Source organism: Anneissia japonica, unplaced genomic scaffold, assembly GCF_011630105.1.
Source record: "Anneissia japonica isolate Jap-2015-1 unplaced genomic scaffold, ASM1163010v1 scaffold287834_len5846547_cov211, whole genome shotgun sequence".
Classification (NCBI taxonomy): domain Eukaryota; kingdom Metazoa; phylum Echinodermata; class Crinoidea; order Comatulida; family Comatulidae; genus Anneissia; species Anneissia japonica.
In genome coordinates, this window is record NW_022704992.1 from 5,348,044 (window position 1) to 5,362,521 (window position 14,478).

Here is a 14,478-nt window from a genome sequence, read left to right on the forward strand (position 1 = left end):
ATGAATTCGTCGAGAAAATGGTAATATTTTATGAGAAATAGTCTGTATATTCTCATTTTTTAAATTCTTTTGTGTAAAACTAAAATTCATGCCAATATTTTTCCATGATTTATAATAATTGGATTAATGCAAATGCATATTTTCTAAAAAAGTCAATTTTTAGTGAAATTTTACCGGGAATGGACTTAAAGTTTATCTTTTATGTTGAATAAATGATGCTTTAGAATAATGAATAAAGTAGTAGCTATATAATAGTAACAATGCAATAGCAATAAGGGTAATAAATAAGTATTTGTGATGATGATGATGATGATAATGATGTAATCAATAATGATAAAAAATTAAGGTGGTATTATTTTTTATGATTTTATATTTTTATTCATTTAACAATATTTAAAATTTCAATACACAACATAACAGTGAAGGAAATTCCTTACTGTACATAAGAGTTAATATTTGATAATATTATTAATTTGCAATAAAATATAATAAAATTATTGATGACTGGAGATGATTTATTGCCTTAGAAATAATTGATTTTCGTAATTAACATTAAAGATTAAGTCAGTACAATAGTGATGCAAGCACATACACCAACAGTATCATTAGCTTATGACAGAATGCTATGCAAGAGGCAATCCAACAAAAGGACGCTCATCTCCACTCTCGAACATAGCGCTTGTGTACAGTCCTTTGATCTTTACTGTGGCATTGACAATCCGATGCTAGATGCGAGTATAGCCATCAGTTATTAGTCTATGTCTACCATACGTTTTATAGTGTTAGTTACTACAGTGTAGGCTATTTTATTAATTTTGGGGACTTCGCAATGTCTGTTTCATCTGATTTCTTTTGACAATGTGTTTTATATATTATTATAATATTATTAATTATATATATTTGTTTTGTAATTACTGGATGGGAGTGGTTCTCCGACATTATGTTTTAGGATTTAGGTTTACTTAGAGACCATCTCCTCCCGTCCAGCTTTCTTGATTGCCAATAAAGAATAAGAATAACAATAATAGCTTATTAAGTGCCTCTATAAAGTACAATTGACTACAGTAAGGTGCACAAAACAAACATTGGAGTAGATACAGAAAATGTATCAATTTTTCCTGTGAAGTGAGTTACATAATTCAATGTACACTACCTTATTAGTAAAATAATATCAGCTGCTATAGACACAGCGCACAGCACATGATTTTTGTAAGCCGAGAGTTCTTTTGGTGTTCCTTAACACACTAAGAGTTTTTACAATTGAAATCTATCATGCGTGTAGGGCAACGCATAATGTCGATTCCAAGGATAAAACCTCTGATGTTCCGAGGTGGTCATTTTGTTGAATTGCCTTGGGCTATGAGAAAATAGCCAGACAAAGGAGGGGGAAGATGAAAAAAAGTGCATGCAAAGCGAACAACTACTCCAGGGCAAAAACTTCAGCATTGCATCAGGCCTCCAGGGGCAGAGCCAGAGAAAAATCTGAGTAGGGGCCAGGCAATGTGAGAAAAACTAAGCAGCAAGTGAGGGGGAGGTGCTTCCGGTTTTTAGTTAGAATGCTTGAATGTGGAAACTGGTATAGTACATGTAATTGTTTTTTTTTAAAGTTAAAAATGGGCACTACTGCAATGATGTGCACTTTATAAATATTGTTATTAACAAAATTTGCCTTGATGTAAATTTATTATCCAAATTGTGAGTTGATCAAGAAGTGCTTACTATGCTTTGTTAGTTTACACACGTGTATCTCATGTTTGTTCTCTTTTTAATTAAAGTTGATCAGTAATATTGAAATGTCTGCATACGTTGTCTTGCTACCATTAACAAAGATTGTTAAATCACTTAAGGTTGTTCAAGGCAATATATTCATAATGTACTTCAAAAGCTTCAATCAAAATTTCAATCGATATATATTACTCAGTGTAAGAGAAAATCTGCACTTGACTTGACTGCCCTATTATTAGTGTAGCAAGCACTTGTGTTTTGCTTATGATTTTCATAATCATCAAATTAAACATCAATTGTGTTTCTACCTGAACCTTATTTCATATTGTTCATTCATTTATTCATTTTAACCTTTGCATGAACTTTAATTCTTTTCCAAAAATTTTTTAAACACCTGAACATGGCTCATTGTAACAAACAATTAGAGAACCAATCATCAGGGAAGTTCTTTTTAATTAAAATTATAGGATTTTGTAGGTAACTTTCAGTATGTTCTTTTGTAGTTTTAATTTGGCATGACCATCTCAAATATCAAGGCATATAAACAAAAAAGGTTTATTAACAGTTTTAAAGATTAGTAGCATTATTGGGTTACTATAAAGACCAACAAATGTTTTGTAATAGCACTTTATTGAAATGCAAGCAAAAATATAAACTGTTTCTCCAGGTTTATATTCTTTGACATTTGACATAGTCATGCACAGTTGAAACTACATGAAGAGAGCTTATTTATATTACTTTCAAATTTTGTTTATAGTAGTTTTTCAAAATATGTTATATAAGCTAGACAAATATATGTCATAGGTCTCTTTTAATATTAGGTCTATCATTGATTGTCAAATAATCTAAATAATAATTGTTCCAATAAACTTTACTTCATAATCAAAATGCAAGATAAAAAAGAATAGATTTGAATAGAAGCAATGATTTTTCCAGAATTTGATGCATCTGTGTCAAGTCATTTAAGCAAGGGTATTGTTCATGGTAATTCATGCAATTATAAGGACAAAATAATTATCATAATTCAACTAGGCTCAGTTATTTGACTTCAAGAGATGAGGTCAAGAAACAAATTAACCAGGCTTAATAAAATTATTTTAATATCATTGAGAATTTGTGGTGAGTTGTGAGAAATTTTACATTAGATATAGATTTTTAATGATTTTTGATTCCACATTTTTTTTTTTTGGTGTTGTCTTTTTTGTGTATATTGGACTCCCTCTGGAAATAAATCCTGTTTTGGGATTTAGAGGTTATCCCAGATATCAACATTGATGACTGGCTTGTTTTCTCATTTTTGTTTCTCTGTATTCTGTTTTTCCAGTTTGTTGATATTTTGTTGTTGATATCTAATAAATCAAATCAAATCAAGTCTTTAAGTATCTTCTTAATTTGTTGTCATTGAGAGTTTACCAACAGGAAGATGGCCTTTCCTATTATTTGACAAGTCATTCAGCCCTACAGGCAAAAATATTATAATAGAAAAATTAGGTATTCACTAATAATCATTTCCCGGCCCTGCATATTTTAGATAATTTAATTATTTTTAAATAATTAAATGACACCCACGTGGCTGAAACAACAGATAAATTGTATGAAAATACTTAATTGGAATACATCAATTTACCTATCCAAATAATACTATTGTGAGTGTCAATCCCTATTAGTCTGGTCTTAAAGCACCATTTTGGGTCATACTAAGCCATAGAAACTATTCCCATCAACCTGGGATTTTCTTCTGGAACCCTGACGAAGGTTCTAGTCAGGCCCTTTTTTTCGGATCCCCGTCAGCAAATTTCTAGAGTAGAGTCACCACTGTCCTTCATGTAGGGCTTCACTCAAGTTCATGAGAGAGAGAGCACATGTAGTATAAAATAAAAATAAATAAAAAAAAGTGTCCCCAATTGGATTAGGGAATGTGAGGCACTTACTGAGATTGGGAGGGTGGCCACTGCCCTAGTGAGTAAGAAGTACATTTGGAAAAACCTCAGAGGATTTCATATTGTAGGCTTAAATTGTTGCATGTCTGTAGTTTTTTGTAGATCATAATTTCCAAAAATGAATTTAGATCTTTTATTTTTTATTTAAATGTTTCTGATTCTTTGATCAATATTATTTTTAAAGCAAATCGCTCATGTTTGGTGAGACGGAAGGACTATGGCATAAATTAATAATGCCCCGAACTAAATTCAATCAGGGGCCGGGGGGAAATGCTCCAAAGCATTGCATTGTGCATTTGAATAATCAATTTTAGAACATCTTATACGATATGGAAGGAATCAAATCATTTAAGTCGATATCATTCATTTTCTAATGAATAAATTATTTGAATAAAGCATTACATGTAAACCAAACAATATTTATTCCACTATAATATAATTATTGTGTTTACACTACAGATAACTTCAAACAGAAACACAATTTTTTGTCACACTGGTGTCCATAAGCATGGATATGATTTTCTTGATGAAGTAAATAATGTAAAAAAAAGTATTTCAATCTGACATTTTTTTTCTTCATTGTTCCCTTCACTATCTTCCTTTATATTATTATTTGTATTTTTTTTTATTGCAACAACCTTTTATAGAGGGTGATCCTTCCAACTAGGCTTATCATCATCATCATCATCAAATCTTTATTTCAGCAATTTAAGAGCCATATAAAATACATACAAAAACAACACGACAAAAGCAGAAAACAGAAACAATATCCAGGGCCCTCTAAAGGGCATTTATGCAATTGTTGCATGTACTGTATGTTCTGATATACATTTTCATATAAGTGACATTGGGTGACGTCAAATGAAAACTAGACATAACATTTTTGTGGAACAATACATGTATTGATTAGTTTTATTTTGTGTCATCCATAAATGTATACTGTGTATGTATAATTCATGTATGCATTCACAGCAATACTCTTCAGCAATACTCTTCAATAATACTCATAATGAACTTAATTTTATAGTGCCTAATACTGATGGCAATTTTATTCTAAGCTGGTGTATTCATATTGAAATTTTTCTTCATTTTTTGTTTGAAATTTTGAAAAGAACACAAACTAACAAAAATTAATACAAGAAAAATACATTAAAAGGAATGTCCTGAGCAATGTATCTACTATCATACAGTAAGAAATCTGGAAGCTATTGGAATATACCGTAGCTGATATCTTTGGTTCCTTGTCACAAAGTTCAACTTTTAAAAATAGATTTTGTAATATATCATAAAAGTAAATGTGTAGATATAAGCATATTTTTTCATGCATGCTCCCAATTTTGGCTGAAATTTTGTAGCAGACCGGTTTTCAAACTTTTTGACCAATGACTTAAACAAACGTCAACTCAAGTTGCCGCAACCCACTTCCCGAGATGCTAAACATAATATTCATAATGTGTCATTAACTGGAAAACAAAAGTTATGTTCAGATGGCTTTTCGTCTGAACTAAAGTTACGACAAACATATTTTACGCACGCGTTACTTCCGAAGAGTGTCCACGCGATGCTAACCAAACGCATAATGTTGGTTTTACTTTAAAGCTAGTTCAAAGCTTAGAAGTAATATGCAAATTTTCCCAGAAGTGATAATCGCCAATTCGTTGTCTCTTAACGGTAATTTTGCACAAAAAAATCTTGAAATTGTAAACAATTATAAAAACATCATTCTACAAAGGTTTACACATCACATAAAATGTTATTTTGGCACTCATTTGTAGGTATTTATCTTTTGTAAACAAAATTGAGGTCAAAATAAGGGTTGCATTTACTTGCGAGCTCTGAAGTAAGTGCGTCTACACGGCGCTACTCTGAGTGCGTATCCCTTATCTTCCTTTAGTACGTGGAAGTAGCACACTTACTCCTGAGACTGCTCAGAAGTAAATCGTCTGTAGTACAGTTAAAGTAACTTAATACAAAGAGCGTCTTCACGGGCACTACCCACGGCTTACAACAAGTAAACTGCTACTTCAAAGCTTACTTCTGACTCGTCTGAACGTGCCTAATATTGAAGTAAAATTCTTATCACACTTGGTATATGCTCTCCTTCTTTCTTTACAGCAAATTTTAGCTTGATGTAAAAGTCAATACAAAAAAGTACAAGTCTCGTGACCCAATGTTTGAGAACCGCTGGCCTAAACTGTATTTTTCAAATGTCATCACAAATTCAATCAGTGCTTGAAATAAATACCTGCTTTGAACACCCACCTTGAATATGCGCCTCCTCTAGAGACACATTTGGAATAAATGCCTTCCTTGAATAAGCTCTGGGTGTTTATTTTTTTCTCCAATAAACGCCCCCGAAATGACTGTAAATAAATTGAATGGAAGCAACATCATTCTCAACACATTCTATTAACTCGAGTAGAATTACATTTTGTCTAACCTGGTTGGGATCAATAAGTTTTTATGATTGTACAATAACACATTTCGACGGTAATTAGAGGTATGTGTCAAGGTTTCACATTTACATTGAAATTAAGTGACAGTTATATAAGTATGCATTTGTATCCATTTTAAAGTACACCAAAAAATAAAAAATAAATGCCTCCCTCGCATAAACGCCTCCCTCAAAAACCATTCTGAACTATGAATGCCCCAGGGCATTTATTTAAATAAATATGGTATGATTTTAGTCTTTATTAGTTTGGCAGCAGTGGGTATGTAGGAGTACTGGTACTCTATTGAGGGGCTGAAAAGCGCTTGAGGGTTAAGAGGGTGGCGTGAATGATAACTTGGGAAATACGATTGCATGAGGTGGTTTTTTGCAATTTTCTAAACTCAGCAAATGTCAAGTAAAAGAACCTAGGGGAGGGTTGGGGGTGCAAAATTTTTTCGAGTGAGTGAGGTGCATCTTCCACATTACCCTTAGATATACCACTGGCTGTCTGACTTTTATGCTTTACTTTGGTTTATAGGTACAGATAATTTTAATATTCTATTTATAATATTCAATCAATTAATCAGTCAATCAAATTCTTTCATTCATCATCAATAGATTCCATATAAACAAATACCAAATGCGAGGATTAGATAATAATAACAAATATGAATATTAAAATATATGCAAATGATATAGATGATGAAATAGACCCCTAAGAAACTCCAGGGAGCTTGTAAATTGAAAGCCCATCAAACTGATGCTTTATCCAAAAATATAAGGGTGGGGGACAGAGTGTATTTACAAATTACATACCTATTGTGAATGGAGTCAGATTCCAAATATTAACGATTCTCCAATAAATCAGTTTACATTCTAGGCTATAGCATCAAATTCTATTGTTGCCTTGGAATTTGATGAAGCTGTATAAATATAAAGCTTAACAGCAGTTTTAACTGACACCAAATGCTAGTAGTAAATGTAAATTGGTTTTTCCTACCTGTATTATTTGATTTAATTTGTTTTCTTTCAATTGAACTTTGAAAAGCAATCCAAATAATAATGGTTTATGTAAAAATTAAATGTAATTTTCAACATTTTGAATTATTTAAAAAAAATTAAATTGTTAATTACAGATTGATTGTCTAAATAAATAGGCCTACTAATTATAACTTTGTTTTCTTTCTTTGATTGGTTAGATGTACCAGTTTTTCTTGAACTACTGATCTCATTGGCTAGTATCGTGTCTGTTGTGATCTTTGTCTTGCTTTGCGGATTGTGTGACTGCTTTAGTGGAAAGAAACAAGCAGAGAAGCAGTTTCTATTTGACGACGAGGAAAGAGGCCCTGAGAGGAAATCAGCATCAGTAAGACCCATGAAACGAACACCAATGCTTACGAGAAAAACAATCAAGTAAGGATATTTTGCAGAATACTTTAATTTCCTAGAATCGGAGTTAAAATGATCGTATTGATTTACAATTGCTGCATTACATAGACTTTAGGAAATCGGTTTTAAGCCAAACAAACAGGTCTCTTTTGCATGCATTTATTATAATATTATTACTGTTTTCTGTATTTCTTAATTTTATGTCTATTTGTTACATTGATCATATTACAGGTATTAGCATTAAAGCAATATGCCAAAAACAAAAATATACAGTAATTTAAAATTTCTATTCGATATGTGGTGCAGGTCGAGTGGCTTTAAATTTTACCCACAAATAGACATAATTTTTAGGCCATAAGAAAAATAATAAGTGTTCATTATATATTAATGGTATTCATGAACATTTTAAGATTGTGTTTTTTTTTCAGGTGGGTTAGATTTCTGTGCACTATGAGGCTATATTATTTGCTTATTAAATATTAAATGAATCACTATAATATTTTAACACATAGTTAATGTTAATGACATATTTTAAGCAGGCGACATACAGCAGGCGTTGAGATTCAGGTGATGTTTTCATTAAATAACCAACAGGATTCAACTTGACTGTTAATGCCAGTTGTCTATCCGTAACTGGACTGATAAATGGTTATGGTTTATGTTGATCACATGTTGAAGAAGAACATCTCATTATATCTATCCTTATGTTACACCTTTTCTGTAAACTTGGTTCATTGATGCTTCACGTTTATAAACGATTTATTGTCTGTTTGGATGAACAGTAAAGACAGTATCTATCCTAACAAATTAATATGCCACTGAAAGAGCCTACAAAAATTAGATATCAGATTCCCACATTTAACCTGATTAGTATGCAAAATATTATTTTTTATGTTGTAATGTAATAATCGGTTGTCATGGTAATCTGTAAGTATTTGCATGTCAATCACTAGTGTGCTAAATAAATGAGCACTAAATTATTTTGAATATTTTGTATAAATCACTGTAAACAAATGTGATGCTTTAATTTGTGTCATTTTACCAAAGAAAATAAAATTATTTCAGTTTTACGGTACTTAAAAAATATTGGAGGTGGTAAAATATGTATGTTAAAGAAATAAATAATTACATATTTGAAATAAAGTATTTTAATCAGGTCACATAAAAAAAATTCAAATATACAATATACTCATATACTTATATAATAAGTTTTTAAATTAATACAAGCATTTGGTTTGTCATATTTAATTCACTTACAATAATATGTGTTTGTCTTTTAAAATTAAATACAAAATGAAACATAAATATTAAAAGGTATATAGGCCTACTCATGCTTTATGTTTGAAAAACTAGATATTTGGGACAAACTAATAAACTATGCAAATTAGGAACTTTGTCAAAGTCAGTAGATGGGAAATTAAGCCAATATCTAAATTAGAAAAATATAAATTGTTGTATAATTTGATAATATTTTTAGTATCTTAATATAAAATATTTCATATCAACAAAAGACCTACTATATCAATGATATTGATGAATTATAGCTTTATAGTTTATCCCTTTGAAAATCCAATAGGAATAGAAAATGCCAACCAAAATTCCAAATAATCATTTATAGGCCTATTTCATATATAAACAATCAATTATATTATATTATTTAAATGAACTAGAATAGTATATTTTAAATGTTAAATATATTCCTCAATTATAATTTAAAAAAATCTTAATATATATTTATATTTCTCAATTATTATGAATTTCTTTTTGTACTTCTAATTAAGCATATAATATTAATATATTTATTGTAGATTACATTTTTAAATTATGGAGCATGAATATTTAAATTGTAATTATATTTCTATGTGCATTAACATTAATTAATATTTTTAGGATAATTATATTTCATAATGATGGCAAAGCATTAATATGTTAAAATATCTCAAATATTCTAATGTATATAAACATGTTTATATTCATTTTGTTTGTATTTAATTGTGTAATTACCTTGAAAATATTAATTTTAATTTTGAATGTAAATATTTATGTTGATACAGTACAGAAAGAAGGTAGTTTGGTGAAATCATATTTGGAAAGATATGGAGGTTTCCACCGATGCCTTGCACCTGTGAATTGATATTTTTGTTTTCTCTGTTAGGGATTCAGAGTCCGCAGATGGGGTAGGCAGTCAGGCAGAGAGTAATAATGGGGCCGGCAAGAAACGTATCCCCTTTCGCTCTCTCTCAGCTGCACTCTTGTATGTGGTTTGTTCCTATTCTCTTCTATGCATATACCATGCACCCTTGGACTAACATTGATATCGACATCATCTTTGATTTTATTATATAATATATCTATTTAATATATAGAAATCTATTTTCATGTTATTGGGATACTTATATTCTTTTTCAATGTAATGTATATAAGTTTGCATTATACTATTTATAATTTATATTTCTACTAGTGGATTTATCCTTCATGTAGGATGGAATGAAGTACATCTCAATAGGAATAAATTATTTATTTTAAGTAGACCAATGGGATTATTTTACATTTCTATTTTATCATCTACTGTACATATTCATGTGGCTTCTGTAGCGTACGTTTTGGCCTCATCCTGTTAATTGAATTGCTTTCAAATATATTGTATCGATACATTCTTGTTGATGCGTTTTGTCCATTTTTGATTCTTTAACAAAAAAAAAAGAAATTATAGTAATGAATTTTATGTAATATATTCTCTATAATTAAAATGAGAATTTTAATAATATGTTTCGTTTCATAACCATGCATGTAGAGTATGCATGTTATTGTTATTTGCATGTCTTCTGTAGTGTGATTTTTTTGTACATGCTCTTCAGAAATGTTACATCAAAACCGACAAGTCAATTTACTCTTTCTCCAGAGATTCTTGATAATAATAATTGTGATGATAATAACAAAGAGAAATGGACACATTTTTTCAACAGGCTTGAAGAGACATGGAATGCACATTGCAATACATCTTCACTAAAATCACCTGATTATCACTGTTGTTTATGGAAATTTGTTTAATAAGGACATACTAGTAATTAGCTTTCATATCCATAAATCATGCTTCCCTGATCACAGAATCTACGGAAGACCTAAATATTTATTATCAAGAGACGCAGAATGCTATCTTGATTTTAAATATGAAAAATCCTGCTGTGGATATATCATGGTCACCTGAATTTCCACTGCTTCACAGCCTATCAAGAACATCATTTAGAAATACATGCCAAATGCTAAGGTTTAGTAATTTAAAAAAAAAAAAATTTTATTAATAGGATTACCTCATTTTAAAATAGTTTTTACTTATCTAACTTGAACAAAATGTATAGGTACTTAAACAGACTTGGCGTATCTGCATCCATATCATTTAATAGGTAAGCTGCTGAAGAAGCAACACCAAAAGGTATAAACCCTATCTATCTCTTTTATGCAAATAAGATGCATTTTTATCGTAAATATTTACTTTAAACAAAATTAAATGCATTACTTATTACACAATTTCATATCTGAATACATCAGTTACTGACTCAATTTAAAGGCAATTTAGATGCATATTAGTTTTAACAACTATTTCATTTGAAAATTTCTTATACATTTCAAATCGCATTAGACCCCATTAGTAATATTGACTATTTCAAATAGGAACATAAAGCAGACTTAATTACTTATTTTATGTAAAGTTACTACTATTATTATTTGAAAAGTAAACTAATCATGCTTAAAATAATTAAATTTTATAGCATTTATTTAGCATGTAAGTAATATAAACTGTTTCAAAGCATTTACTTTGAGTTTAAACTAAATGAATAAGTTACTATTTATATCTTCATTTAATATGCATTCACTTATTCTTTGTGAAGGAATCAGTAATACAAACAACTTCATTTTATATTTAAGAGAGCAGCTTAGCTTAGTCAGGTGGGTATCCATGCATTTGTGCGCTCAACGATGAAGATCCTTACAGAGTGAGACCATTATTGGTCTTCTGCAATTCCATTGCTGCTCTTCCATATTTCAGCTGAAGGGCTACAGTAGTGCAATGTCTCATCTTGATAATACATTTAAGACACTAATCTTGTGTGCAGTATGGCCCATGTGCACATTAAAAAATGCAGTACACTCTTCGAAAAAGAACAGGAGATTGTCCCCAGTGTACTCAGACTTTCATGGGTAATCCTTGATGTGTTTTACACCTAGAAATCCAATAAAATCAAATACAAGCAATTCCTTGTAAAGAAATTAGATTTAATACACAACTAGTACAGTCATCTTCCATTCACTAATAAAAAAAATAGTGCATAATGGAACTATTAGTGCAAGAATTGGCAAAAAAAATTCATTGGCTATGAATGATAAAGTATTACTCAAAATTTATTTATAACACAAAAATATTTCATTGAATACAAAATTATTACTAGTAAAGCAAATTATGTATGTTTTAAAAACTATATGATTATATTTTAATAAACCATTTACTTATTCATTTAAAGAAGGCTGTAGATGCATTAATAGCAAATTGGACTGTTCTATTTTTAAATGGAGCCATTAATTATTGAGCTAAAAGCGTAAGAGTTATGTCACTAATGTGGCATCAGCACTTTCAGGTTAAATCAAAGTAGTTGTTAATAATCATGGCTTCATTTCTTAATAAAATATTTATAAATTAATAATATTACCAATGTGTGTTGCATTTATTTATTCATCTAAAAGAAAATTAAACGTTAAAGCTACTAGCTAATTTCATATTAGACGCATACAAAGCGACAATTGGGATCTCTGCTTTAATGGTAAATATACTATATTCCTAACAAAGTGGATTAATGTTATTCAGCTATAGATAGGTTATTATGAAGTTAAAAAGGGCACTTTGGATGTCTGGCACTGGTCTTTATTATTCATAATCATATATATAAAATTATGGCAATATAATTTAATGTTAAGGGAAGGCTGCATGTTATAAACCATACATACATATTTGTAAATCTGTATTTAATAATAAATATATTTAAGAATTCATATAGGATCAATGATGATGATAATTAAAAGTACCTATAAACTGCTTTCATTGTGTTGCAAACACAAGTTGTATCTGACCAAGAAAAAAAGCAATACACATCCATTGTAGCTTTTTTGCTTCAACCCCCTTCTTTACCAAAAAGAAAAGTCCTTGGAAAATCGAAGAAAGTGGCCTGTGACCTTGTAGCTGTTTTCCTTTGTATTGAATATATGGTTGAATCATTTGCAGATACCTAATAAAAGGGAATATGTAGTGTACTATATATTACAATTATATCCCATGTATTAGCTTCAGTACAGAGGCTATTAACACTCCCAGTAGCTTTAGAATCATAATATAATGCACATATGAATTGCACTCACTGTCATGAACATAAATTACCCGATGCTAATCATGGAGCCAAAAATATTTAAGATGCATGTCTGTATTTATTGCAGCGAATTAAGGTATATTATCAGTCAAACTTAAGTTCAATGAAAATTTAGTTCAATTACAGCCGACAGTCGTATAAAACAGATATGTGTTTCTGCTTTGCTATTGCATATGAAAGATGAATGACATAGGTAGTTGTTGATGTTATGTTAATGATATAATGCTTAAGTGTGGAACGCAATAGAATATCACCGCGGCTTAGACAAGTTGGCTGTCAGTTTTTTCGTGAAACCTAAAGTACGCGAATTCATCAGAGCTTTTATTGTATCCACTCAACGCTCCTTGATATATGGGAAAACTGTTGATTATTTGCGCGTGACCTTTAAATTGACCTTTAACGTTTCATATTTACATTTTTTGTAATAATCAATTTATGAGCTGCTATATTTATTATTAGAAAATGTATATAAAACTGTATGTATTAAAAAAAAAATGTTTGATTTCCGTAAACATAAATTTCTTTTTACTGTCTGGCATCTAATTCAAGTTTAAATTTTTTTCGGGTAAAATAAGATTTTGCTTGAATGATATGAAAACAAATCTACTAGCTACTTGTTAGTAATTAGAGGTGGAAGTAGTGCATGCCTGATGCAATAATTTATTTTGTCACCTTTGACACTACACCATAAAAAACGTCACAAATATTATCAATCTCAATCTCGCTATATACATATTTTTTTCAAATCATATTGCCAATAGTTTGAAGGTATGTTTACACATAAGATTAGGTGACATACTGCTGATCATTTTGTATCATACCTTATAAATAGAATGTATATTACATTATATAAATGATGGCGGTAATTTCTTTTACAAGTGTAATGATGCAAACATCTACTAATAATATCTGGATTTGGTTCAGGTTATGAAAAATGGAAAATCATCATAAATTTTAAAACTTTATATTTTAAAAAAATAAACAAAAAGTGTGGTTAACTGCCTAAATTAAATTTTTATTTGTGGTTATTAAATGTCAAGAATTGAAAAATCTGGTTTTAGGCAAACATTTACAAATAATATCTGAATATGTTCAGGTTATGAAAGATGGAAAACCATTATAAATTTTAAAGCTTTATATTTTAGAAGAATAAAACATGTGGTTAACTGGCTAAATTAAATTTTTATTTGTGGTTATTAAATGTCAAGAATTGCAAAATCTGGTTTTAGAAATTTTCTGTGTGATTTTTATGATGTTTATATTACTACAGTATATTCCCATTAGTAATAACTCAACAATGAAAAAAAAAATAGGGAATAGGGATTGAGCATTTTGTGCTTATATATACTGAATTCTAAAAAAAGTTTGACAAGTTATTAATAATTTCCATTTCAAGTTATTAAATGTAAGATTTAAACATGGACCATGAAAGTATGTGAGTATTAGTAGCCAATCACCTTAGCAAGTAGTGAAGGAATTCAGTCAGTGAACTAAAATAGGAATAGCAAGTATATATTATATTGACTACTTTAGTCATTTACATCATTAACACAGTGTGTTTATGACTACTGTA

At 29.8% G+C, this 14,478-nt stretch overlaps 1 protein-coding gene across 7 annotated transcripts in view; it reads left to right on the forward strand.

Moving 5' to 3' along the window:
- Positions 1–14,478, forward strand: part of LOC117104879 (synaptotagmin-7-like) — a 48,135-nt gene that overhangs the window by 7,388 nt on the left and 26,269 nt on the right. For 6 of the 7 annotated variants that reach the window (XM_033245765.1, XM_033245762.1, XM_033245763.1 and 3 more), the window contains exons 3-4: positions 7,299–7,512; positions 9,644–9,742. In XM_033245765.1, coding sequence (XP_033101656.1) covers positions 7,299–7,512; positions 9,644–9,742 — 313 coding nt within the window. The remainder of the gene's footprint in view (positions 1–7,298; positions 7,513–9,643; positions 9,743–14,478) is intronic. The other variant, XM_033245766.1, reaches the window with a different exon arrangement.